Source organism: Strongylocentrotus purpuratus, unplaced genomic scaffold (assembly GCF_000002235.5).
Source record: "Strongylocentrotus purpuratus isolate Spur 01 unplaced genomic scaffold, Spur_5.0 spur5_scaffold_18, whole genome shotgun sequence".
Classification (NCBI taxonomy): Eukaryota; Metazoa; Echinodermata; class Echinoidea; order Camarodonta; family Strongylocentrotidae; genus Strongylocentrotus; species Strongylocentrotus purpuratus.
In genome coordinates this window covers 9,225,874-9,252,051 of record NW_022145603.1, presented here as the reverse complement: position 1 = coordinate 9,252,051, position 26,178 = coordinate 9,225,874, and the positions used below count along the sequence as shown (strand labels likewise).

At 40.9% G+C, this 26,178-nt stretch overlaps 3 protein-coding genes across 3 annotated transcripts in view; 1 reads left to right on the top strand and 2 right to left on the bottom strand.

The window, feature by feature from the left end:
• The window catches only part of LOC589658 (beta-1,4-galactosyltransferase 5), a 35,301-nt gene that overhangs the window by 7,598 nt on the left and 1,525 nt on the right, over nt 1-26,178 (bottom strand). Inside the window, exons 2-5 of the mRNA XM_011683295.2 lie at nt 14,376-14,569; nt 2,994-3,086; nt 1,867-1,932; nt 501-769 (exon numbers count right to left, since the gene is read on the bottom strand). Coding sequence (XP_011681597.2) covers nt 501-769; nt 1,867-1,932; nt 2,994-3,086; nt 14,376-14,517 — 570 coding nt within the window. The 5' untranslated portion in view covers nt 14,518-14,569. The remainder of the gene's footprint in view (nt 1-500; nt 770-1,866; nt 1,933-2,993; nt 3,087-14,375; nt 14,570-26,178) is intronic.
• Nucleotides 17,294-19,927, bottom strand: LOC100893989. Its single transcript, XM_003730067.2, has one exon. It carries the CDS (start codon nt 19,925-19,927, stop codon nt 17,294-17,296), a length of 2,634 nt encoding a protein of 877 aa, XP_003730115.2.
• LOC115925505 lies at nt 19,967-22,655 on the top strand. Its single transcript, XM_030989490.1, has 2 exons — nt 19,967-19,975; nt 20,019-22,655. The coding sequence occupies exons 1-2, from the start codon at nt 19,967-19,969 to the stop codon at nt 22,356-22,358; spliced, it is 2,349 nt and encodes a 782-aa protein (XP_030845350.1). The 3' UTR covers nt 22,359-22,655.

The following is a 26,178-nucleotide window of genomic DNA, read 5'->3' as shown; positions in this document are numbered from 1 at the left end:
ATTGGAAGTCCTTGCGATAGTGGTTGATTGAAGAAGACATTTTCGTTCATAAAGCGATACTAAACTGATGTACTTTCTGTCCTCGAGTACTATTTATTGCCCATCGCCATCTTTTTGATTAATTTGCCATCAGTGCATAACCCAGGGGTTTTTACGGTAGTGCTTGAGGGGTGTGTTGCACAAAGATCCCAAGTTGAACTTAACTCTAAGTCGGACCTGAACATTATGGAGAGCCATTTGTAGCCTTACAATGAAATATATTCAAAAGCAAAAATTCAAGTATTTTGGACTTTTCATAAATCCACATCAAGAACATGAATTCTCCTTGATAATAGAAAATATGAATGATTTGAATCACCATTTCATGCCTTTTAAATAATTTTTACAAAATATTTTTAAAGATGCTAACGGCTTTCCATAATTGTTAAGTCCAACTTAGAGATAAGTTCAATTTAGGATCTTTGAGAAACAACCCCCCCCCCCCAGGTATAGATACTTACCTTCCATAAAGGTCGACAAGACAAAGGAATCCAATGACCACCGGGAAGAACCCGGTAATCATCCACGTCGACAGCGAGATTCATCTTGGAGATCGTCTGGTCGATGGAGCTAGCTGCTTTCTGGATCGACCTCCGCTTCATCAGGATGCTTGGAAGGGATTTATTGGCAGTTCCAGCTGCATGTCTGACCTTCCGGACCATGGAACCAAATATCTCGGCGTTCACACGGGCGAGGGTAGTTTTATTCTTTCGTGGATCTATCCTAACTTCTGATAAGTGAATAGCAAGTGAAAGGTAGTGATTAATAGAATAGAGGCGAGGGATTGGAGAAAGATACATAGAGCGAAGCATAAAGGGAGAGAGAAGACTGACAGAGAAAGAGGGGGAAACAGATATAGGCAGAGAGAGAGAGAGAGAGAGAGAGATAATTTAAGTTTTACCTTTAATGGGGGGGGGGGGGGTGGGGTGCGGAACTCGAGGGCTTACGTTTTTCTCTTGATTTTAATCGTCACACTTCAACTTTCAGAACTATGTCTGCGAGTGAACCCAAATGTTGACACTTTCTCATGACTGTAGTAAATAAAACATTTCGCCGCAAAATGTACACACCGTTGCCTATAAAGTGGGAACAAAAATTTTCTCCCTGTTTCATGACATGATTGGGACAATATATTTTGTTATGTATAGATAAATTGATATCTACTCAGAACTTTAATAAATATATCTTTATGACTCTTAAAGACCATCTGCACTAGTTTAGCCAGGGAGGGGGATTAGACCTCCCTGCAAGGTCACTGACAGGTGGTTATCTCATCAAATCAGCTCTCAATTAACATAAGAAAAAGGGGGACCATGGGGGACCAATGGTTACCGATTAGGCATTGTTTGATGTATAGAGGGCGCAAGTAGCTACAAGTAGTGCAGTGGGGATTAAAGATTGATCAATGAAGTTCTGAGAGGAAAGTACACTTTTAGAAATGAGTTTAGACAATTTTATTTTATTTTTTACAAAAAAGAAGAATCGAATAAAAAATAGACTCTGTTTCATTACACTTGTTTTCACTAACAAAAGCACAGCAACTTGTAAGCAGCAAATGAAATGCCGAGATTGCAGTAGCTTAAAGCTTATCTGCCATAGTTTACAGGAGGGATTAGAGCGCCCTGCAAGGTCACTGGACAGGTGGTTATCTCATCAACTCAGCTCTCAGTTAACATAAGAAAAAGAGGATCATGGGGGACCAATGGTCACCGATTATGCATTGTTTGTTATATAGAGGGCGCAAGTAGCTACAAGTAGTGCAGTGGGCCTTTAAAACAGTTATTGTTATTGTTTTATGAAACAGGGCCCAGTTTGAGGGTAACTTACTTGGGATTTCAGAGGAGCTGAGACACGGCTTCAAAGCTTCTGTATGTTCTTTTATTTTGAGAGCGCCTGCATGTTCATTTGGAGATAAAGTAAGACACTGATTAGTATGAAGATTGACATTCTTGAAGTCATAATAACAGAGAGGTAATGAAGAGTCCTGGATAAGATGATGATTGTGATGATATTGATGATAGTGATGCTGATGATAATGATGGTGATGACGATGATGATAATGACGATGATGGTAATGAAACTGATAGTTGATGAGGATGATGACAATTACAATGAAAGTGATGATGATGATGAAATTGAAACTGATAGTGATTATGATAATACTGATACTGATAATGAAGATGATAACGATGATGATGATGATGGTGATGGTGATGATGATTATGATACTGATTATGATGATACTGATACTAAGACCCCGTTCTCACTCACTTCGTTGGAGCGCTCTGGAGCGCTCTAACTAAGACCCGCTCCTCAGGAACGGTTCTTAGGTGAGTGAGAACGCTCAAAGTGGTCCAGGAAGCGGACTTCTGGACCGCTCCAGAAGTCCACCTTCCGAGGTGGTCTTGAGGAGCGGGTCTTATTAAGAGCGCTCCAGAGCGCTCTAACGTGCAATGTGAACGAAAAGCGTACTTTGAACGGAAGTGAGCTAGTGACCTTCGGTGCGAAACGTGTAGTACGGTACATACGGTTTGTATTCCGCGCGCGAAAAAATTGACCCGCCTACCTGAGCTGCCATAGCAACAAGACCACTTTGACTCGTGGAGCGGTTTGAGCCATAAAAAACTGCTCGGAGTGTGATCGCTCGCAAACCGTTCCTCAAGACCCGTTCCTCTGGAGCGGTCTGGAGCGGTCTAACTAAGACCACTTTCAAAGTGAGTGAGAACGGGGTCTAATACTAAAAGATGACAATGATGATGATAATGATGATGAAAATGACACTGATAGTGATTATGATGATTCTGATACTGATACTACTGAAGATGATAACGATGATGATAATGATGCTGACGCCGATGAAGAACAGCATGACTGTTTAATATCTCTTTCACACATTCTTAGATGCAGACTCCTCTAGTTAATTCAGTGTGCTGAAGAGGTATGAAGGAACTCACCTATACTCTTACGATTTCTTGTCCAATTGAGTGACGTCATAATAGGATGTAATGCCCTTAGAATCGCTGTATTCTCTCCACTGGTAGACGATGCTAAAAGAAAAAGAAAATTTGCTTTGTTACAAAAACGCCAGAACAAACACCACACCTGTACATTATGACGCGGTAAAACTGCTGCGTTTTTTCTTCTTCTGGGGACGTAAAGCAACACAGAGCTCATTGAATACGCGCAAGTCCTTTTAAAATGATATCAAGAATACTTTCAGTAATTCATTGATTCAGATATCAATTTACTGGTGCTAGTAAATTTCTTTTTCAATTGCTTCCATTGATTTCGACATAAATTATCGTTTTAATTAATACTATCGTTTTGTTTATAATTATTATTATTATCATCATCAATATTGTTATTATCATTATCATTATAACTTTTCTCACTATTGTCGATAGTGTTATTTTGTATTGATTAACATTAATTCTATTTGTATTGTATATTTTACAGTGTTAAATTGACAAATTCAAACTGATTGTAAACTTCTCCAATACCCCAATGTCGGTGACATGAGAATGAATTGTCATTGTCTTTGCTGCGCGCACTTGTCTCGTTAATGAAAAACTGCGGCAGCTTTTACTTGCAATGGTTTACCGCGATATCTAAACAAGCTTTAAAGCTTATCTGTACTAGTTTACAGGAGGGATTATACCGCCCTGCAAGGTCACTGGACAGGTGGTTATCTCATCAACTCAGCTCTCAGTTAACATAAGAAAAAGAGGATCATGGGGGACCAATGGTCACCGATTATGCATTGTTTGTTATATAGAGGGCGCAAGTAGCTACAAGTAGTGCAGTGGGCCTTTAATAACAACTAATTTATGCATACCCTTGCCACGTTTTGTAATTTTTAAGTATATTCAAATTGATTTGTCACGATTTCCATTTCTGAAGAATGACATATTAAAGGTAATACAACGTTTTGGGAAATTTTGAAAATTGGGTGGATAGTGATTCTTTACAATTTTGATATATTTGGATGCCCCTTTGGATGTATTATAATCACTAGAAACTTTAGACCCTAAAACACTTCTGCTTTCGAGAAAAATTGGATATACACATTTACCGGTGCTCCCGGTAAATTTTGATAAATTTCAAATAGCCACCTAAGGCCGTACAATGGTAGCTGTGACCATGAAAATGTCAGAATATGTAGTTGTGATATATAATTTCCAAACGGGATCGACTAATCGGTCGATTTTAGTCAAGATACATTGTTTCATAGCTTAGTTAATATATTGACCTTGAGAGGGAGCTATACAACATAAAGAGTTCATTATTGACAATTTCATAACTTTAGGCTAGATTTCAACCGCGACAACGATCACTGAATATTGTAGGATCGCATACGCTTCCAATATGTTAATTTGAACCAAATGCATGACCCCATACCAAAACTTTGTATTACCTTTAAAGCTTACATCTAAAAAGCGTTCAACAAAAACCCTTGTACAACCAGTCCACCTATTTTTTTAGTAAGTGAAAAGACAAAATCATCCAATTCATAAGAGGTATGAATAATTACGTTGTTAACGGTATGTGGGTTCGTTCGTTCATGAAAAATGGGAATTTGTGAACATCATACTGTATTACAAAAAAAGGGAATGTGCTTGACAAGTACAGCACGTATCTTGCAATTTTTGTGCTTGGTCAATTAAAGCCTATCTGCACTAGTCTGGCCAGGTGGGATTCAGGCGCGATTCCAGGATTTCTTAGGGGGGGGGGGGGGCCTAAATTTGAAATCAATTTGAAATTTAGTGTGCTGAAATTTGAAAAAATCGCACCCCCTCCCCTTGAGCTCCAGGGGGAGGGGGATCTAAAAAAAAAAGGAAAATTAACGTGTTTTTACACGTGCCTGGATCCGCCACTGGTGGGATTAGACCTCCCTGCATGCTCACTGGCAGGTGTTTATCTCATCAAATCAGCTCTCAATTAACATAAGAAATGGGTACGGTTAGGCATTGTTGGCTATAATTATAGAGGGCTCAAGTAGCTACAAGTAGTGAAGTCCCGCTTTAAAGTATCTATATAAATTCATTATTTTTGCTTCCTTATAATCGGATTTGCCCCAAAACATTCACTTATACGCTTGTCTCATTTTTCTGGTGGAAAATTACTTATTATCAGGGTGAACTGTCTCTAGTATAAACGACGTTTGACATAGGCTGCTAACAAGATTATAGGCCATTTATTCAAGTTCTTGAATTATTCTTTGCAATATATCTCATAAGAAATCTTCCCCTTTGTCAACTAACAAAAGACAAGAGAAAACTATATATAAATATATGTAATATATACATATATGTTTGAGTGTGTGTGTGCGTGTGTGTGAGAATAAGAGAGAGAGAGAGAGAGAGAGAGAGAGGGAAATGATTTTCCTTCGAATTTTCGTTGTTCCTTCTTGCTGCCTTCCTTTTGTGGAAATAACTGCAAAGGTTGAAAACCCCTCTACGCCGGGAATCGGTCACGGCCGGCCACTGACTGTTTATGCTAATTTCTTGTTAACCTTTTTCGAACTTACGCTTCCTTTTAATTTTATTGTGGGATACATCATTTTTCTAATTTCCTCCTCATGTCTCTTGTTAAACACTTGAAAGACACACAGTTTCATACTCTATTGATGGTTATGAATAGTTACTTAACAATTTTATACAAAGACGTACTTTAGTTTTGAGAGGAGCTCACCGTTATAAGCCTTTCAGTTCCACATGTCACATACAAGAAGTCTTACCTTCAATATACTTCACGTATGTTTTATTGCCAATAATTAAACTACACTTTTGCGATTTTAAGATATATTTCCAGATGTAATATCCTCCATTTTGTTACATTGTTTGACTTTTGGATATATTGAAGCATGTAAAATAAATGAAATTCAAATTCAAATGCCCTAACTGCCCCAATATCATACATAGATGTATATGTATAAACCACGTGATAGCGCATCATTCTTTGCTACCTCGCAAATCCGAAACCGACTTCTTCAATTATTCTCTAAAATTCTTGAAAAATTGATCACTAAATACATATAATTGCCATAACTTTCTCATACCGATTCCGTATCGTCTCAATTTGTCAAAGGCATCTGCATCTCATAAATACACATAGCAATGCTAAATGTCATGCTCCAATGGCTCCAAATAAATAGCGCCCTCTAAAGTAAAGTGAATTTGTGTCGTTATGGCTGTAGCTCCATCGTGTCTGGCCACACCCGTAACCCGCGAATTAACATTAACTTGCTCTAAAATAGCGATCTTAATACATACGTCGATGAAACTGGCAGACATATGTTTCCAAATAACTGTCTGCCGAGTAAAGTATTAAGTTAAGTATAAAATGTCGTGACGGTACCATAAAGTTATCGCCTAAAATGGTGATTTATTACGTAACAGCCCGTTCAATGTGTGCCGTAAGTACATTGCAAGCAGATGAAAATGGGGTCAAACTGACTGCAATGAAGTGCCCTTTCGAATGATGCCAAATATGGTTTATTTAAATCGCATTTTGAACAACGGTCACTATACGAATCCCGCCGAGTTACCGACCGATAATAACACGGTATCGGCCATGACGTCATTTTTTCAGACTGCTTTTCGCCCCTATTCCGATCCTTTTTTTTGTGGAAATGTTGCAGCGACATTCTGACTTGAAGCCGGATATATTGCTAATTTTCTGCCGCAACTCACCGCAAAGCCATCGCATTTCAAGTTCAAATGTATTTGAAATTAAATGCATGCAATGCTAGAATAAACCACAAATTTTTCACAACATTTCTTTCCAACTGTAATAATGAAGCCAATATAATGAAAAATGTTAACCAAAAGTCAATTATGGGATGGGGGGGGGGGGGGGCACATCCCCTCTCAGAAAAATCTGGCAAATGGGAACAAAAAATTGACAAAATTGAAAAGGAAATCGGCCGGATAAGAAAACTGAACCCCGGGAAGTCCGTAGCTTGCCCCGGCTTTTACGCCTACGCCACTGGATGATGGGCAGCGCAGTACACTCAAGCCCATAACTAGGATTTCTTTTAAAGTTTATTTTCCCTTTTCTTTTTCCTTTTTATTTTTTCTCTTTTTTCCCTTCACTTTTTAGCCGCCAAGGGGGGGGGGGGGGCAGCGGCCGGCTATGCCTCCGCATGAATCCTTGCCTGTGTTAAAAGCTTAACTCAATCTTTTCAAAAATACTAATTTTTGTATGAATGGGTCTGTTCTGTCAAATTGTTATATTATAGATATATAACTCAACGCGTAAATATATAAATGACAGATGTATTTTCTAATTTAGATAGAAATATGCAAAGGGTAACCTCAAAGCGGAAGAGATATAATGTTAAACATTGGTATGTATCCCTACTATATTATCAGGGATGACTTAATAGATGTTCTCTTTACGTGGTCCAAGATACTGCTTTAACACCGTACTATGCAGTTGAGTGTGAAGGTCTGAAGCGAGCGAGCAAAGAAAATAAAATCAGATCAGATGAATTTAACAATCCTGATTGGGTTTGAAGCACAATCTCATGATGAAAGAATGAATAAGAAATGTAATCTGATATGTTACTTAATGATTAAAATTATAAATGCGAGAAATTTAAGAAAATAATTGCTCTCGTTCGCTTTAAATACAGGACACAGTTCATGGATGCAAAGATAACCTTTCGGGGATATGAGGGGTGATTACATTTTTTTTGGTCATAACACTTATGGTAATCATATTTCTTCTTAACATTGATATGAATGACATTTAGTAATGTAAATGTAGTAACCTTTAGGTTAGAAAACTCTAACCCGTCTTATTCTTCCACTCTGCCTTTCATGGTGGTGGTAGAAATTGGGAACATGTTACGACACAAAGCTGCTCCGATTCTTTGAAACTAGATGTGGCTCTTTAGATGACCTAAATTTGAAAATCGCGCCGACCAATATTTCGCTCAATAGGGAGGCTTTTTTTTTTTTTTTTTTTTTTTTTTTTTTTTTGTTGTTGTTGTTGGGGGGGGGGGGGGTGAACATTCTTTTCTTCTTCAAGACCCCCCCCCCTTGAGTAAAAAAATGATTTAAACAAAACTGAATCCCCTTTTCTTTTTTTTTTCTTTTTTGCCGGAGGGGGGGGGGGGGGGGGAAGGAATCGATTTTCATTTTTTGTTTAATTAAGGGAAAATTAACGTTACCATTTTTTAAAACCTGTTTTTATGCCAGAGGGGGGGGGGGGGGGGGGGGGGGCTGGGGCCGTTGCCCCCCCCCCCCCCCCCCCGTGTATCCGCGCCAGTTTGCGAGATCGTGGTCGGGGACTTTCCCCATAATTTCACAAAGTAAGCCTAGGCCGTATACGAGGTGCATGGGTGTTATTTCCTGTTATGTTGAACCATGGACCTACTAGAAAGAGAAGACGAGGAAGAGGTGGGAATGAGAAAGAGAAGAGAGGGAAGAGATGATCTGAGAATGATAAAGATAAGAAAGGGCCTACTCAGTCAAGGATCACATTATTTCCAAAAATGTAACGTATAGTTTACTTGTTTACCAGTTTACTTGCTAGTCTTCACTGTCAGACAATTGAGTGACTGAGTGTTTTTTTTTCTTTGGTAATAACATACATAAAATGAGCTGTAAGGGGCACATGAACATATGTCTACACCCATAACCCACTTCTTGTAATGGCCAACATTAAACTGATTGAATCTTTGCGCAGCATAAAACGTACGAACATTCGGAAAAATGGTCTGAAAATCAGACTTTCACTTACTGGCTCTACAGCTCTTAAGTCGATTCGATAACTAAAAGTCCCATCCCACTTAAAGACATTTTCAAGCCCCCTTTCAAGGGAAGTTCTAAATTAGCATTTTCTTTCAAATGCCGTTGGAATTTGGTTTGTTGGTGACATTTTGGTCTGTTATTCATCATTTTAGCTTCAACAAAGCGATATGTAATTTGCAACAAGTTAATAGTGGTACCATGTACCATGAGAGGAATGTGTTAAAAACGAGGAAACTGAGGAATTAACGGACTGTTTCAACTTTTGTATTGAGCCATGTGGTAAGAATCTTATCTTCTTGCAGCCCCACTAACTCAATATTTTGTTGTGAGTCATGTGTAATGTGTGCGAAGTAGTGGATCTGTGACTCTACTCTGGGCTTTGTGTATGCAGCTATTGTATTTATGCTTCAACCTCTACTTCACCTCTACTTCTACTTCTACTATCAACCTGTTACAACTATGGCTGACAAAACAAGATCGGCTAGGGAGAAGAAGGAACCTGCCTCTCTCATTCAGGCAGTCATGACCGACGTACTTCATGATGAGAAATTTATGCAGCTATAGTCTCAGCACATGTTGACTCAAGTCTAACTAAATTTCAAAAGCAGATTGATGAGCAAGCGGCCATGATTCTGCATCTTCAGGCTGCTTCCACCGAGAGGTAAAGAAAGCTCGAGGAGTCAATAGGAAGGCATGAGGCAAGGATCCCTGACCTTGAGATTTCTGAAGAGAGAAATAAAAAGGAAATCAAACTGTTGAAGGAAAGCCACGACGGCACAGGTCAACAATTTAGTATGCTGAGAAGGGATGTAAACTCCCTAGAGCAGTACAACACAGGAGTAACTCTCTTAGATTTGTTGGTATCCCCGAGGTTGAAGGGGTGCCCTCAGATGAACTTATAACACCTCCCTCGGCGTTCACCTTCAGAAGGGGGACATAGACCACGTCTAACGGGTGAATTCCTCAGTCAAGACAAATGGACCAAGTCTGAGCACAATGATCGTCAAGTTCCTGTCGTTCAGGAAGAGGAACGAGGTCCTCGGGAATCGACGCAAGCTCGCGGGTACGAGAAAATCCATCCAGGAGGACCTCACCCGCGATAATGCCAAGCTCCTCAAGATGACCCGTGACCATCAACGGGTGAAAACTGCTTGGACACGGGATGGTCGAGTCATCGCCTTGTTGCCAGCAACTGATGTCAAAGAAATTAAGAAAACCATCTTTTCTGAAGCGGACTTGGCCAGGCTCTAAAATTCAACCTTTGTCTAATAACTTGATAGCTCTTGCCACATGATACTTAAAACGTCTCTTTTTATTTACTACACTATTGGTACAATCTTTTTCATATGAATTGTCTTTTAACTTATCTGCGCAATGTATCCTGTGCGCAATTATGTATATGTTTTCCATTCTGTTCTTTTTGTCTTCCTTTCCCTGTTTATACCTTCCTTTTTCCTCTCCAATTTGCTGTCTCATATTCTATATGTCTCAAGTGTTTATTTTTCTAGTTGTATTTAAGTTAGCTAGCCGTTTCCTTATGTCTATGTTATCAGTAATCGTGTTTATCTTGTCACCTATCTTGACCGATCATGGCTCAAATAGTTGACCAAAATATTTGCAATTTTCTTGAGCTAGCTTGAGTGATATCAGTGACAGCATTGAAAATATTTCTTTAAGATGTAATTATTCTACAGAACAAAAGTTCTTTGAGTCAGTTAAAAATGCCACAGACAAAGAGCTTTCCCTTCTTCGTTTTAATATCCGCAGCATGAGTAGAAATTTTGAACATGTGACATCATTTGTGAACAAAATCAGCTCAGGCTTAACTGCCATTGGTGTCACTGAAACTTGGTTCACCAATGAAAATAATGCAAGTTCGTTTGTTATTCCAGGTTATAACTGGTTAAGCAATAGTAGAGTAGGCAGAAGTGGTGGTGGTGTTGCCCTTTATGTTCCGTCTGGGCTCGATTATCGAGTATGTCACGAACTTAATGTCATGACTGAAAATCTAGAAGCTTTATTTGTTGAAGTGTTTATTTCTGGTAAAAATAATATCGTGATTGGAGTCGTGTACAGACCTCCCAATGGTATTTTGAACATTTTTTTGGACGAAATGCAGAGAGCTTTGGAAAGCCAGTCACTTAATGGTAAATCCCTATTTTTGGTTGGAGATTATAATATAAATCTTTTACAGCACAATGTTGATGCTCATGTTGATGATTTCCTGAATGTGTTGTTGTCGTTTTCTTTGTTGCTCTTGATAACAAAACCAACAAGAGTAACTGAATCCTCTGCTACTCTAATTGACAATATCTTTAGTAACTTGCAACCTTTTCCTTTATCTATTATTGTTGTGTCAGACTTGTTTGACCATTTTCCTGTGTTTACTACAATTCCTTTGGGGAAAAACCCCGTAGTCACCGAAAGGAATATTTATGTTAGAATGAACACCACAGAAAATATAAATCAGTTTAGAGGTGCATTATTGGCGACAAAATGAAGTGATGTTCTTTTGAATCAGTGTGATGAGAGTGCCTTCGATATTTTCATGAATAGGTTTTTATCGTTGTATGATGCTAATATTCCAGTAGTAAAGAGTAAAAACAACCGTAGAAAAACCCCACGTTTGCCGTGGGTCACCAATGCTATGCTGAAATCAATAAATAAGAAAAATGAGCTGTTTTATAAGTATGGGAAAGCAGGGACGGAAGCTCTAAAAAGGAAATATACCGTTTACAGAAATACTCTGACTTCTCAACTGCGTGCAGCCAAAAAACAATACTGTTTTGCACAGTTTCAAGCAACTTACAATAATATCAAGGGCACGTGGAAGGTGATAAGAAATGTATTTCAAAAAACATCTAAAGTAACAAGTATAATACAAATTAATATAGATGACCAAATGGTTGAAGATAAAAATATTATAGTGGAAAAGTTTAATGAATATTTTTGTAATATTGGTCCGAATCTGAAAAAAAATATTCCAAACAGTCAAACTGATTTTCATGATTACTTAGAACATAACATGGAAAGTTTATTTCTGGTGCCCACAAATGACGAAGAATTGCTTGGTATTGTTAGAGCCCTCAAGAACAAGAAAAGTCCTGGGTATGATCATATTGGGAACGAACTTATTAAGCAAGTTATTGTCGGTATCCTTCAACCACTAGTTCATATTTTTCAATTTGTCTATGTCAAGTGGAGTTGTACCGATAAACATGAAGATCGCAAAAGTTGTACCAATTTTTTAAAAAGGTGACTCTCAATTACTGACAAATTATTGTCCAATTTCTTTGTTAACGTGTTTTTCAAAAATTCCGGAAAAAATTATTTATGTAAGAACTATAACATTTTTAAACAAAACACGTGTCTTCAGTAATTATCAGTTTGGTTTTCGGGAGAAGCATACAACAACACATGCAATTTTACACCTTATAGATAAACTTGCTTCTACCTTAGATAGTCGCTTACACATCATCGGTACATTTTTAGACTTTTCCAAGGCCTTTGATACTTTAATACAATTGAAAGAGTAACTTCAACAAAATTTCTTGGGATATACATAGATGAGAACTGAATTGGAAAACACATGTGGCCAAATTAAGTAAAGTGGTGTAAAAAAATACTGGTGTTATTTATAAGTTGAGATCATGTATACCTCAAGAAGTATTGTTCATTTTGTACTCTACTCTTATTTTATCATATATTAATTATGGTATGTTGGCATGGGGCAAATCATCCCAAACTCAAATCCACAGGCTTTTTTGTTGTGCAGAAGCGGGTTATTAGAATAATTTGTAAAGCGAATTATCGTGCACATACAAATCTACTTTTTTTTATTTTTATGAAAACGGTATTCTAAAACTAGAAGATCTCTATTCAATGCGACTTGGAATGCTCATGTTTAGCATTCACTCTGGGGACCTCCCTCCTGCCCTTGTTCAAATCTTTAGATTTGACGTCCCCCCACCCCCACCACGTGCCCATCATGCCTACGTGCCTGGTTACTGCCCGTGGAAATTCAACAGATTGTTTATTAATGGAATGTTTATTACCGAGGTCACTTGGTAGTCGTACAATTTAGTAATAAAACAATGTACAAAATTCCAAATCCATATTGCACTGGCATGGAAGGTTAAGTTTTTCACATGTGACCGAAACCTTATTTACCTAACATTTAAGAAGAAGTAATACAAATATGCTGTTTCGTCGTCCGTCGTTTCATATAATTACGAAGGCGAGTAAATTATGTAGGCCTAAATAATGTATAGGAATATGAGTTTCATGCATGTGTAAGCTTGGGTTATCACAGTTTTATGCAAATTTACTAGCCGATTCGCCACGTGTCCGCCTTTCTATACGTGATATATTGATTTTTTGTTGTTGTCCGATTACGTTAAAACTTTCAACAGTCTGCTTCTATGTTTGTTCTGCTTCCGTTTTAGAATTGTTTGCTATTAAAGTTGGGTTTCAATTTAAACAAGCCTTACATATAATGTTGAGTTCCGCTCATGCGATTACATTTTGACAGAAACATGGAAGCAATTGGTGAAAGGGAAGTATGTAGTACGTAAGAATTGATGTATACTGTAGGGTCTTGAACTGAATAATCGAAATGATGAGGATGAGACTCGATCCTGTTGAAGATCTTACTCTTAAAATCCCGGGGGGGGGGGGGGGATTCTCAGATTTGGTTTGGAAGGGGGTATGCCGCTCAAGCCTCGCAACCCCTACCCATTATTCGGGGTCATCTTGGGGCATTATTCGGGTGTTTTTCGGGTGTTCGCATGGCATGGCAAACACCCGAACATTTTGGAAATTTTGGAAATTTTGCAAAAACGGAACCATTTTTAATTTAAAAAAAAAATTAAAAGTGGGACCCATGTTTATGGATTTGTTGTGAAAAAGTGACGTGATAGAGCGGCACACCACCGTATGTCCTAATATGTGAGTAGCCCCCCCCCCCCCGGGCATAAAATACTTACTGGGTATAAAACTGCAACTCCCATTTGCGGATGCAGTCACCTGTGTTAAGCAAATGGTGTCGGGCATACTTACACGGACTTCCGTATTTCCGATTTACGTATTTGTAATTTTGAACATTCAGTGTAAGTTTCGTTTGATTATGTGAGAATTCATGTTCTATATTTTACCGGAACTCAACTTTATCTTTAAAGGCATCGTTTAACAATGTTTAATCTAAAATGCAAGGCCCTATACGTGTTATCAGTGTCTATGATATGGTGTAATATTAAAGCCCTAACAAAAATCGCGCTTCAAAATGATCATGAAGTGCCTCAAAAAAGTAAAACTCTTTGAGTGACCGGTCTTACCTTACTCGTTTTTCCCAATAGACTGTAGTGTTATGAAAACCGTTAGGAAAATGCGAAATTTGATTTCGATTTACAATAATAAATATCTTGATAATCAGACAGGCGATCGGCTTGTAAAAGTCATGGGGTTCCTGACTGACCTAAAAGTTTATAATTATCATTGCAGCATGAGCTAAATCCAGAATTTTGTTTCAGAATCTGAGAAAAAGTTACCCTTTAAAGGGTAAAGTAAAATGTGACTTACCTAGTTCTGTATTCGATTGCATATAAAGATATACATTCTGGAACCATGGGCCCTGATGAAACCACGTGACGGTCACCATTGTTGTACATAAAATGAAGATATAAAAGGATCTCCTCGAATTTATTCTCGCCAAACAGTACATGACCGTGGAGGCTTCGCGACAGCTTAATGAGATTTATCGATGGGCGTGTTCACTGGTGAGAAGAATGAAATATAAAAGAAGATAACTGTTTGACAAGTGATCATAAATAACATGTGTGCCATGCGTCCCATATATAACTCATAAATTGCATTTCCTATCGAAATTTTAATAATTGTATTTACTATTTTGCATGATTTTTGTGTTCCAATTAATATCTCTCATCATTGATTGAAAGTATGTTGTTATTTGAAATTTCAATGTTTATCCAAATAGCTCTTTTCTCCCTCTTTTATTATTTGAAGCTTTAATTCGTGTTTCCTTTTCGTTTCCTGCTTGATTTATTGTGCACTGCTATTCTTACTTTGTATATTATTATGCGAATTACTGTTGTTCATCTAACCATTTTTTAAAAATGTATTTGAATTTTAATGTAAAATTTTAAATCATCAAAACTCAATTTGTTTTCGGCCTGTTGCTGTTATTTCTATTGTACGCTTCTTAATCAATGAACAAGTTCAAATCAAATCAAATCAAAACATCCTAATAGAAAACGAAACCATGAAACAAGCGGTAATAGAGAGCTGTTTCAAAATAAGTTCCTCATATAGTAGAAGTAATATCCTAAAGCCTGCTAAAGCCAGTGTATTGACAATGGAGCACAATGAATAAGTGGCAATATGCCAGACACGTTGCTGTTATTTCTATTGTACGCTTCTTAATCAATGAACAACTTCAAATCAAATCAAATCAAATCAAAATATCCTAACAGAAAACGAAACCATGAAACAAGCGGTAATTGAGAGCTGTATCAAAATAAGTTCCTCATATAGTAGAAGTAATATCCTAAAGCCTGCTGAAGCCAGTGTATTCGCAATGGAGCACAATGAGTGGCAATGTGTCAGACACGAGTGCTATAGAAGACTCCACTACTACTCATTATTATTAACCCGTGCATGCTTTACCGAGAAACACTTATTCACAAAAGCATGATTTTGCTAGCATAATGAAACGTAAAGGATGGCGTAAGGGAAATGTAAGCTTCAAGAGATGATTATGCAAGAATCTTATTAGGTGATGATGTGCATTTGAATAACTATTTAAATAATGCAAATGATATAAATCCAGATTATCATTAGTAGTAGTAATATGGGATAAACATTGAGTCGCGTATCCATACATTGGCTTCGGAATATATGAGCATACAGTAATGTATATTGTTCAGTACCACAGGGTGCCCCCTGCTGACCACGGTGGTTGAATTTTGTTTTCTAAGTCGAAATTCCTGCCCCCCCTATGCCCCAAGCGCACTCATGTTCAAAAGTGCATTGCGTACATATGTCCGTTCTAGCGTGCTAAACCATTGTCCATGCTTCTCTCTGTTTTTGTGTGGACATATCTGTCCAGAAGGTGTAAAGAAAAAGGAATGAAACAGTGAACATTAAGTAAAGTAAAGCTAATATCGCAATTTATAACATTTGAAGGCACTTTCCATACCAAAAGGAAATCACGAGTCGTAAATAACCCACCAATTTTAATGACTTCCAGTTTGCTGGGTAAGACATATCTTTTAAATTGACGGTTTATTGTATCGTTTTCTCCATTCACAGAGCTGCGTAACCGCTGAGTATGGGATTACCGCTAAGAGTGTTTATTTCATGATTTCGCTTCCACCTGCTTAGCTTGTAAATGTAATACAGAAACACCAATGTCGTGTATGCTGCCATTCGCAAAGTGTGCAATTTACCCAAACCTACACCGTTCAGCACAGCATTCACAACATGGGCTTTATAAATTATGTGTGTGTGCGTGTGTGCGTGCGGGTGTGTGTGTTATGGACATGACGTACAGGGTTCTGCCAGGCTGGTTTACGACGTATTTGAGCATAAATTCTTAAATGAACAGTCATATCGGGCATTATTTATCATTCTATATATTATTTAGACTTTACACCTTAAAGTTAATACAAAGTTTTGGGAAATATTAAAAATTGGCTGGAGAGTGATTCTTTACAACTTTGATATATTTGGATGCCCCTGTGGATGTATTATAAGTACTAGAAAATGTAGTCCCTATTAAAACAATTCTGCTTTAGAGAAAAAAATGAATATCAAATAGCGCCTACAGCCATACAATGGTAGCTGCCACCATGAAAATCTCAAAATATGCAGTTATGATACATGTATATAACTTCCAAACGGAAATAGCCATTCGATCGAGTTTAGTCAAGAAACATTGTTTTAATCACTGAAGAGGTTTACGGTACACCATGTGTAAAGTCCTCGAGGGACTGAGGAAAGTGGATAGAAAATAGAAGTGAGATGGAAAGGCGAGAAAGTGGAGGTTGGAAGGAAGAGTATCTTTCGGAAGTGAGTATAGTCCTGAAAAGGACTGTAAACCAGAAAGTTGTAGGAGGGATGAGAGGTTTGAGTAGAAGACTGGATTGAGTTGGAGAGTTGAGTAGGCGAGTAGAGTTGCAGAGCAGGAGCAGGAGAGTAGACTCGACGTTTCGGACAGGTTGACTGTCCGTCTTCAGGAGTGAGTGTTCGCTAGGCGTGCGGCGGTTCTTATGGCGTGGATGCGGACTTGGGGGAAAGCACTGGGCCGGCGGGCTCGGCAGGTTGGCAGGCAGCTGTCGGTGGTGGCGCGCGGTTGTGTGAATTGGCGGGAAACGAGTGGGCGGCGGCTATGCGGACGTCGTGTGGTGGGTGTCGGCGGGGTAGCGGGGGGGTTGTGTCGGTCGTTGAGTGGGTGTATCGATCGGCGGTGAGGATGGCTATTAGTGGTGTCGGTCTGTGTGTGTTGGTCGGCGGTTTCGGCGTTGGCGTAGGTTGTAGCGAGGTGTGGGCGTGGGCGGTGCTTGTGTGGGTGAAGTGGCTAGTTGAGAACGTGTGGTGCTTGATTGAGTGGGTGTGGTTGGGTGGTTGTAGGTGGTGTCCGGGCTAACGGATGGATGGATTGGTGAAGTGTTGGTGGTTAGCGTGTTGGTTGTGGAGTTGGTTGAAGATTGGTCGGAAGTAGGATGGTGAGGGAGGATTGGGTGCCAGATACTGTTGATGTGAAGGCCTGGGTCTTGGGGTACGGTGTTGTGTTGGTGGATCTCGATGGCTTCTCGGACTCTTCGGGTGTGCCAATGTCGGATGGGGGTGATGAGGTGACTTTTATCCCAGTGAATGTGGTGGAGCTCTTGTTGTGCGTGCTTGACGATGGCTGACTTGTCCCAGTCGCTGCGTCGGTGGTGGGTCTTGTGTTCTTTTAGTCGGGTGTCGAAATCGCGGCCGGTTTCTCCAATGTAGACTTTGCCGCAATCGCAGGGAATCTTGTAGACGCCTGGTTGTTTGTTGGATGGGTGCTTGTCCTTGTGAGAGTGAAGAGTGGAGTAAAGCTTGTGGTTGGATTGGTGTCTGACGAGGATGTTGGCTGAGCGGAGGATGCGTTGTAGTCGGTGTGATGTCTTGCCGATGTAGGGAAGTGCGATGGTGGCGGTGGGCTTAGTATCAGGTTGGGTTCCGGTGGTGCTGGTCTTGTGGTAGGGAGCTCGGGTGTTGATTTTCCTTCTTGGGTACTGGTTGATGGAAGTAAGTGCGTGCGTGATGTGCTTGAGTTCTTGCTGGAGATGTGCTTTATCACTAAGTTGGTGGGCTCGTCTGATGAGTGAGTTGGAGACTGATTGGTGGACTGATGGATGGTGGTGAGATCGGAAGTTGAGGTAGCGGTCTGTGTGGGTTGGTTTCCGGTATACTTGGTGCGAGGGGAATCCTGATGGTGTCTTAGTGATGAGTACGTCTAGGAAAGGGATTGAGTTGTCGTGTTCGGTCTCCATGGTGAACTTAATGCTGGGGTGTTGGTTGTTGATGTGGTCGAGGAAATGGTGGAGGTCTGGTGTGCTGTGTGGCCAGATGACGAAGGTGTCGTCGACGTAGCGTAGCCAGAGTGAAGGAGACTTGTCGGCGGACTTGAGTGCTTGGTGCTCGAGGTGTTCCATGAAGATGTTGGCGATGATTGGTGAGAGTGGAGATCCCATGGCTGCTCCTTGAAGTTGTTTATAGAAGTTGCTGCGCCACTTGAAAGAGTTGGAGTGGAGGCAGGTGAGAAGGAGGTCGTGGATCTGGTCAGGTGTGAGCTTGGTCCTAGATTCGAGGTCTGGGTCTGAGATGAGGCGTTGTTTGATGATGTCGCATGCTTGGTCTACAGGAACGTTGGTAAATAGAGAGGTGACATCGAAGCTGACGAGTGTGTCGGATGGCTGGATCTTGGTTTTGGAGAGGATGTCGATGAAGTGCTTAGAGTTCGTGACGTGGTGCTGGGATTGGCCTACGAGTGGTTGTAGAATATTGGCGAGATGACGTGCAGTGTTGTAGCAGGATGATCCTCGGGTAGAGATGATAGGGCGGAGAGGGATAAGCGGCTTATGAATCTTGGGCTGTCCGAAGAGGATGGGTGACTTAGCTGACGAGGATCTGAGTTGAAAGTAGAGTGCCTTGGGTAGTATGTCGGATCTGTGTAGGGTTAAAAGTTGTTGGTTGATCTTCCTTTCGTTGGCCGGGGTTGGGTCCCTCTTGAGTTTGGAGTAGGTTTCCTTATCTTTGAGTAGGTCGCAGATCTTATCTTCGTATGTATCTTGGTCCATGACGACGGTGGCGTTTCCCTTGTCTGCTTGTAGGATGTGGATGGATTGGTTCTTGCGGAGGTCTTGAATAGCGGATCTTTCTTCTTTAGATAGGTTGGGTTTGGGTGGCTTAGCTTCGGCGAGAGCGTTGGTAATTTTGAGTCGGATGTCGTTAGCAGCAGCTTTGGAGAGGAAACGGAGCTTGGGTTCTACTTGTTGCACGATGTTGGAGAATGGTATCTTCTTGGGGGCTACGGCGAAGTTGAGTCCTAGGGATAGAACCTTGTGTTCGGCTTGGGAGAGTCTGTGTTGACTGAGGTTGACTACTGTGTCCTTAATTGGTTGAGTCGTTGGAGGGTCGTTGGTGCAGATGCGCTTGCGTGAACGTAATTGGTCGAACTTCCTAATTTGCTTGAGTTTGGTGGACTGAAAGGCGAGTTGGGCGGTGTGGTCGTTGAAGGACTGTACTTTGCTGAGGTCATCAGGATTGAGTTGTTGGTTGATCTTGGACTGAGAAGCAGAGGTAGCGGTGTTGAGATCGTGGAGTTGGTGGCGTGTGTGTACGATGCGTTCTCGGGTAAGGTCAATACCGGCTTGGTGTAGTATGCGCTGGGCTTTGGGGGTGTCAACGGCGGATTTGAGTTGAAGGCCTAGAGGGATGGTGTCGGAGTCGCGGCAGCGTTTGAGGAAGGTTAGGTGGTTGGTGAGCTTGGCTGTCTTAACTAGGTCGCGCTGGAGTTGTCTGACGCTGAGTTGAGTAGGCTCCCCGTAGAGCTGAATCAGATGATGTTTGAAGGTTTGCATGGTGGTATGAATAATCACTGAAGAGGTTTACGGTACACCATGTGTAAAGTCCTCGAGGGACTGAGGAAAGTGGATAGAAAATAGAAGTCAGTCCAAGATCAACCAACAACTCAATCCTGATGACCTCAGCAAAGTACAGTCCTTCAACGACCACACCGCCCAACTCGCCTTTCAGTCCACCAAACTCAAGCAAATTAGGAAGTTCGACCAATTACGTTCACGCAAGCGCATCTGCACCAACGACCCTCCAACGACTCAACCAATTAAGGACACAGTAGTCAACCTCAGTCAACACAGACTCTCCCAAGCCGAACACAAGGTTCTATCCCTAGGACTCAACTTCGCCGTAGCCCCCAAGAAGATACCATTCTCCAACATCGTGCAACAAGTAGAACCCAAGCTCCGTTTCCTCTCCAAAGCTGCTGCTAACGACATCCGACTCAAAATTACCAACGCTCTCGCCGAAGCTAAGCCACCCAAACCCAACCTATCTAAAGAAGAAAGATCCGCTATTCAAGACCTCCGCAAGAACCAATCCATCCACATCCTACAAGCAGACAAGGGAAACGCCACCGTCGTCATGGACCAAGATACATACGAAGATAAGATCTGCGACCTACTCAAAGATAAGGAAACCTACTCCAAACTCAAGAGGGACCCAACCCCGGCCAACGAAAGGAAGATCAACCAACAACTTTTAACCCTACACAGATCCGACATACTACCCAAGGCACTCTACTTTCAACTCAGATCCTCGTCAGCTAAGTCACCCATCCTCTTCGGACAGCCCAAGATTCATAAGCCGCTTATCCCTCTCCGCCCTATCATCTCTACCCGAGGATCATCCTGCTACAACACTGCACGTCATCTCGCCAATATTCTACAACCACTCGTAGGCCAATCCCAGCACCACGTCACGAACTCTAAGCACTTCATCGACATCCTCTCCAAAACCAAGATCCAGCCATCCGACACACTCGTCAGCTTCGATGTCACCTCTCTATTTACCAACGTTCCTGTAGACCAAGCATGCGACATCATCAAACAACGCCTCATCTCAGACCCAGACCTCGAATCTAGGACCAAGCTCACACCTGACCAGATCCACGACCTCCTTCTCACCTGCCTCCACTCCAACTCTTTCAAGTGGCGCAGCAACTTCTATAAACAACTTCAAGGAGCAGCCATGGGATCTCCACTCTCACCAATCATCGCCAACATCTTCATGGAACACCTCGAGCACCAAGCACTCAAGTCCGCCGACAAGTCTCCTTCACTCTGGCTACGCTACGTCAACGACACCTTCGTCATCTGGCCACACAGCACACCAGACCTCCACCATTTCCTCGACCACATCAACAACCAACACCCCAGCATTAAGTTCACCATGGAGACCGAACACGACAACTCAATCCCTTTCCTAGACGTACTCATCACTAAGACACCATCAGGATTCCCCTCGCACCAAGTATACCGGAAACCAACCCACACAGACCGCTACCTCAACTTCCGATCTCACCACCATCCATCAGTCCACCAATCAGTCTCCAACTCACTCATCAGACGAGCCCACCAACTTAGTGATAAAGCACATCTCCAGCAAGAACTCAAGCACATCACGCACGCACTTACTTCCATCAACCAGTACCCAAGAAGGAAAATCAACACCCGAGCTCCCTACCACAAGACCAGCACCACCGGAACCCAACCTGATACTAAGCCCACCGCCACCATCGCACTTCCCTACATCGGCAAGACATCACACCGACTACAACGCATCCTCCGCTCAGCCAACATCCTCGTCAGACACCAATCCAACCACAAGCTTTACTCCACTCTTCACTCTCACAAGGACAAGCACCCATCCAACAAACAACCAGGCGTCTACAAGATTCCCTGCGATTGCGGCAAAGTCTACATTGGAGAAACCGGCCGCGATTTCGACACCCGACTAAAAGAACACAAGACCCACCACCGACGCAGCGACTGGGACAAGTCAGCCATCGTCAAGCACGCACAACAAGAGCTCCACCACATTCACTGGGATAAAAGTCACCTCATCACCCCCATCCGACATTGGCACACCCGAAGAGTCCGAGAAGCCATCGAGATCCACCAACACAACACCGTACCCCAAGACCCAGGCCTTCACATCAACAGTATCTGGCACCCAATCCTCCCTCACCATCCTACTTCCGACCAATCTTCAACCAACTCCACAACCAACACGCTAACCACCAACACTTCACCAATCCATCCATCCGTTAGCCCGGACACCACCTACAACCACCCAACCACACCCACTCAATCAAGCACCACACGTTCTCAACTAGCCACTTCACCCACACAAGCACCGCCCACGCCCACACCTCGCTACAACCTACGCCAACGCCGAAACCGCCGACCAACACACACAGACCGACACCACTAATAGCCATCCTCACCGCCGATCGATACACCCACTCAACGACCGACACAACCCCCCCGCTACCCCGCCGACACCCACCACACGACGTCCGCATAGCCGCCGCCCACTCGTTTCCCGCCAATTCACACAACCGCGCGCCACCACCGACAGCTGCCTGCCAACCTGCCGAGCCCGCCGGCCCAGTGCTTTCCCCCAAGTCCGCATCCACGCCATAAGAACCGCCGCACGCCTAGCGAACACTCACTCCTGAAGACGGACAGTCAACCTGTCCGAAACGTCGAGTCTACTCTCCTGCTCCTGCTCTGCAACTCTACTCGCCTACTCAACTCTCCAACTCAATCCAGTCTTCTACTCAAACCTCTCATCCCTCCTACAACTTTCTGGTTTACAGTCCTTTTCAGGACTATACTCACTTCCGAAAGATACTCTTCCTTCCAACCTCCACTTTCTCGCCTTTCCATCTCACTTCTATTTTCTATCCACTTTCCTCAGTCCCTCGAGGACTTTACACATGGTGTACCGTAAACCTCTTCAGTGATTATTCATACCACCATGCAAACCTTCAAACATTGTTTTATAGCTAAATGAATATCTTGACCTAGAGAGAGACCTTTATAATATCACGAGTTTATTATTTACAATTTCATCACTTTAGACTCGATTTCAACCGCGGCAACGATCACTGATTATTGCAGGATCACATAATATGCTTCCAATATGTTCATTTAAACCAAACTCATGACCCCATACCAAAACTTTATATTACCTTTAAGTTTATCGTACACAAATTAAGAGGGAGGAGAGACGATTGCAACTTTGAAAGAGGGTAAAGGGTGAATTAATGTATGTCTCTGATTTTGTTGGTTTTTTTTTTGTGTTGGGGGGGGGGGGGTCATTATTATGGCGGATTAACAGCCCCAATAGATAATTTAGTCTGCTACAGATATGATAGCCTGCTACCCATTGTGAACACACATTGTAACTGCCACAGCAGGGGGTACTGTTTGGTATGAAATAATTTGCAGTATGTCTTTTATTGTTCAGTCAAGGATGGACAAGAATTAGCCAAACCGCTAACAGGATACATTACGAATATAATGAGATTTGGAATATTATCATTTCATAAACAAGGATATCCCACATCTCATAAATCAGGGTCATTCATAAGTTAACGAGAAAGGGATGTGTTTAATCCATTTCGATACATTTATAGAGGGAGGGCCAAACATTGACAAATGAACGATGAACAACAAAAATATTTACCACTGTACAAGTTACTGCTTTTACTACAATTTATTTTTCTTCATAATAATGAAATCATGAAGAAAAAAATGTAAATATATCCCTCTTTTTCCATATCGTCATGGCTATTGAGACTATGCAGTACATACAGCTGTGTTTTGACCGACATATCACCTGAATGCACACCAAATAATACTTTTCAGTGCTCAATATTGATGTATCTCAAATAAATAAGTTCAATCTGTCATTCAATTTATTTCTTTCTTCTCTTTGTTTCTACTTTGCAAACTCCTTAAAGAAAGGAGTGGAGATCAGTCCACCATAACACAGCAATAATACATGAGCAATAACCCGATTCATTCTGCTCATAAATTATGAGGAAACAATGTTTTCTCTTCCGGTTTGCACAAATCAATCATGACGTGAAAACACAGTTTATTCTTCTTTCGGTTGTTTCTCGCTAAACACAGTTCAAAGTTGTTTCTTCGAATTAAAAATAAGAAGGACAAAAATAAAAAATAAATTAAAAAAAAGGACTTTTCCTTCTGGTATGCCAGTTTTCTTTCTCTCTGATTTCCACGAGAAAATATTTCATGGTTTATGATCTTCGCTTCACGTCTACTTTTATGACCTTAATGTACATGGATAACTTAAGCCACAATATGTCCTTAAAAATAAATTTCGACTATAAAAGGCATATGTTCACCATTAACTTGTCTTTCATTACACAAAATTCATAATGATTACTTTTCATTTGCTATGTGACATGGTATGGAAGCGTTTATTTCTATCTTTGTCATAGTTACAAAAACTTCATAGTAATGTTCATTCCTTATCAGAAAAAAATCTCATCTTTCTGGTCTTTTTTCACATACTTCTATAGTTCTTGTAATCCGGTGTGTTGGCTCAGTCAGTAGACCGTGCGCCTCACAACCGGGAGGTCGTGGGTTCGAACCCCGGCCGCGTCATACCAAAAAGACGGGAGTTGCTGCTACCTTTTTGGGCGTTCAACAATAAGGGATAGAGCAACGTCGATCTGGCGCTGCTCAGTGGCTGCCGGGCTCACGATCAATTGGGCCAAAAGAAATTCCATTTTCGGTTTGACTTAATCAATCTGGAGTTGACTATATATACTTTTTGTTAAGTACAACAATCTTTGAATGGCTACTTTCACATAACTACTAATGAATGAATTCTACCAATAAGAGTTCGTTAATAAACATGTACATCGCTCGCTCTGAGAGTAATCCAGACACAATGGTATTTCCTCTATTTTCGGTTGAACCTTGTACTAAAACCTCTTCCATGAGGGATATATTTATGTTCTTTCACTTTCACTTTTATTATATCAAAATGCTCAAATCCTTATGACAAAATCCCAGAACTTCTATCTTGTATGAAAATATAGATCCGAAAAATTAAACGTAATAAATTCGTAGTTTCTAAGCTTTCTCATCTACTGGTTTCTTTTCAATTTACAAGCGTTTTCAAAGGTGATGTAAAACCTTTTCCCCTTCACTGTGGGGGTGAGCTTGGTATTGACACGGATCCGCGTTGATTTATTTTAATATGCCCTCAATTGGTTTGCATGGTTTTCCAACTCAAATCGTCACTTTTTCAAATCAGAAGCGTAGACCCTCATGTGCGGACCCAGCATTTTCCAAGCTTCTTGATTGATATTTTCCTGGATTTGTTGGTATTCTTTGAGAACTGCATCAGGGTCGAACATGCTCACAAAGTGATGGGATCCGGACCTCTGCTGTTTTTAATTTCTCCTTGAATAGGACGTCGTGGCAGCATGTGGGCGTTCACAAATACGTTATTGCAATAACGATCTTCGCCATTGCTTTGTTTTCGTTCACATTCTTCCCTATACATATTCTCCTTCTTCTTCTTCTTCCGATTATTGTCAGGAAATCCTATTTGTTTTGCACGTAGTGCTTGTTCTCACTAGTTAGGCCCTTTCCTCTCGTCTTTATCCTTTAAAACGTCATTCCATCACGGTCACTACAATCTTCGTTTTCCGAAATCACTCATGCGTAACCGTCCAGGCGCCATTCTGTCTGTTTCTGGTCCGTTTTAAGGCCTTTCCAATTTCTTCCTCCCTATCTTAAATCCTACAGACATCTACAAAATTCCTCTAGATAGCCCAAAAGAAGCTCTTCGGTTTAACACGTAGAATCAATCCAATTTTTTTGTTTGTTGAGAATGTGACATATTAAAGCTTTCATCTAAAGGTATTTAACAAAAGTAAACCAGTCTACCTTTCATTCTTGAGTCACGAGATACACAAAAAAGATCAAATTTACGAGGGGTATGAATAATTTAGTTGTTAACTGTATAAAAATATATACCCACATCAACACACACAAACAAAACAAATACGCAGACGCACAAACTCATATAATTTTTGTTTTAAAGGTATATATAATATATTTCAAAATGTATATATCTACATGAAAATTTCTGCTTCCAAAATATACTGAACAGATGCATCTATGCAAAATTGTGTTTTCCTGAAAGTTTAGTAGCACCATATTTATATATTGTATATCTCTGTCTACATTTTCCTAAACTTGAA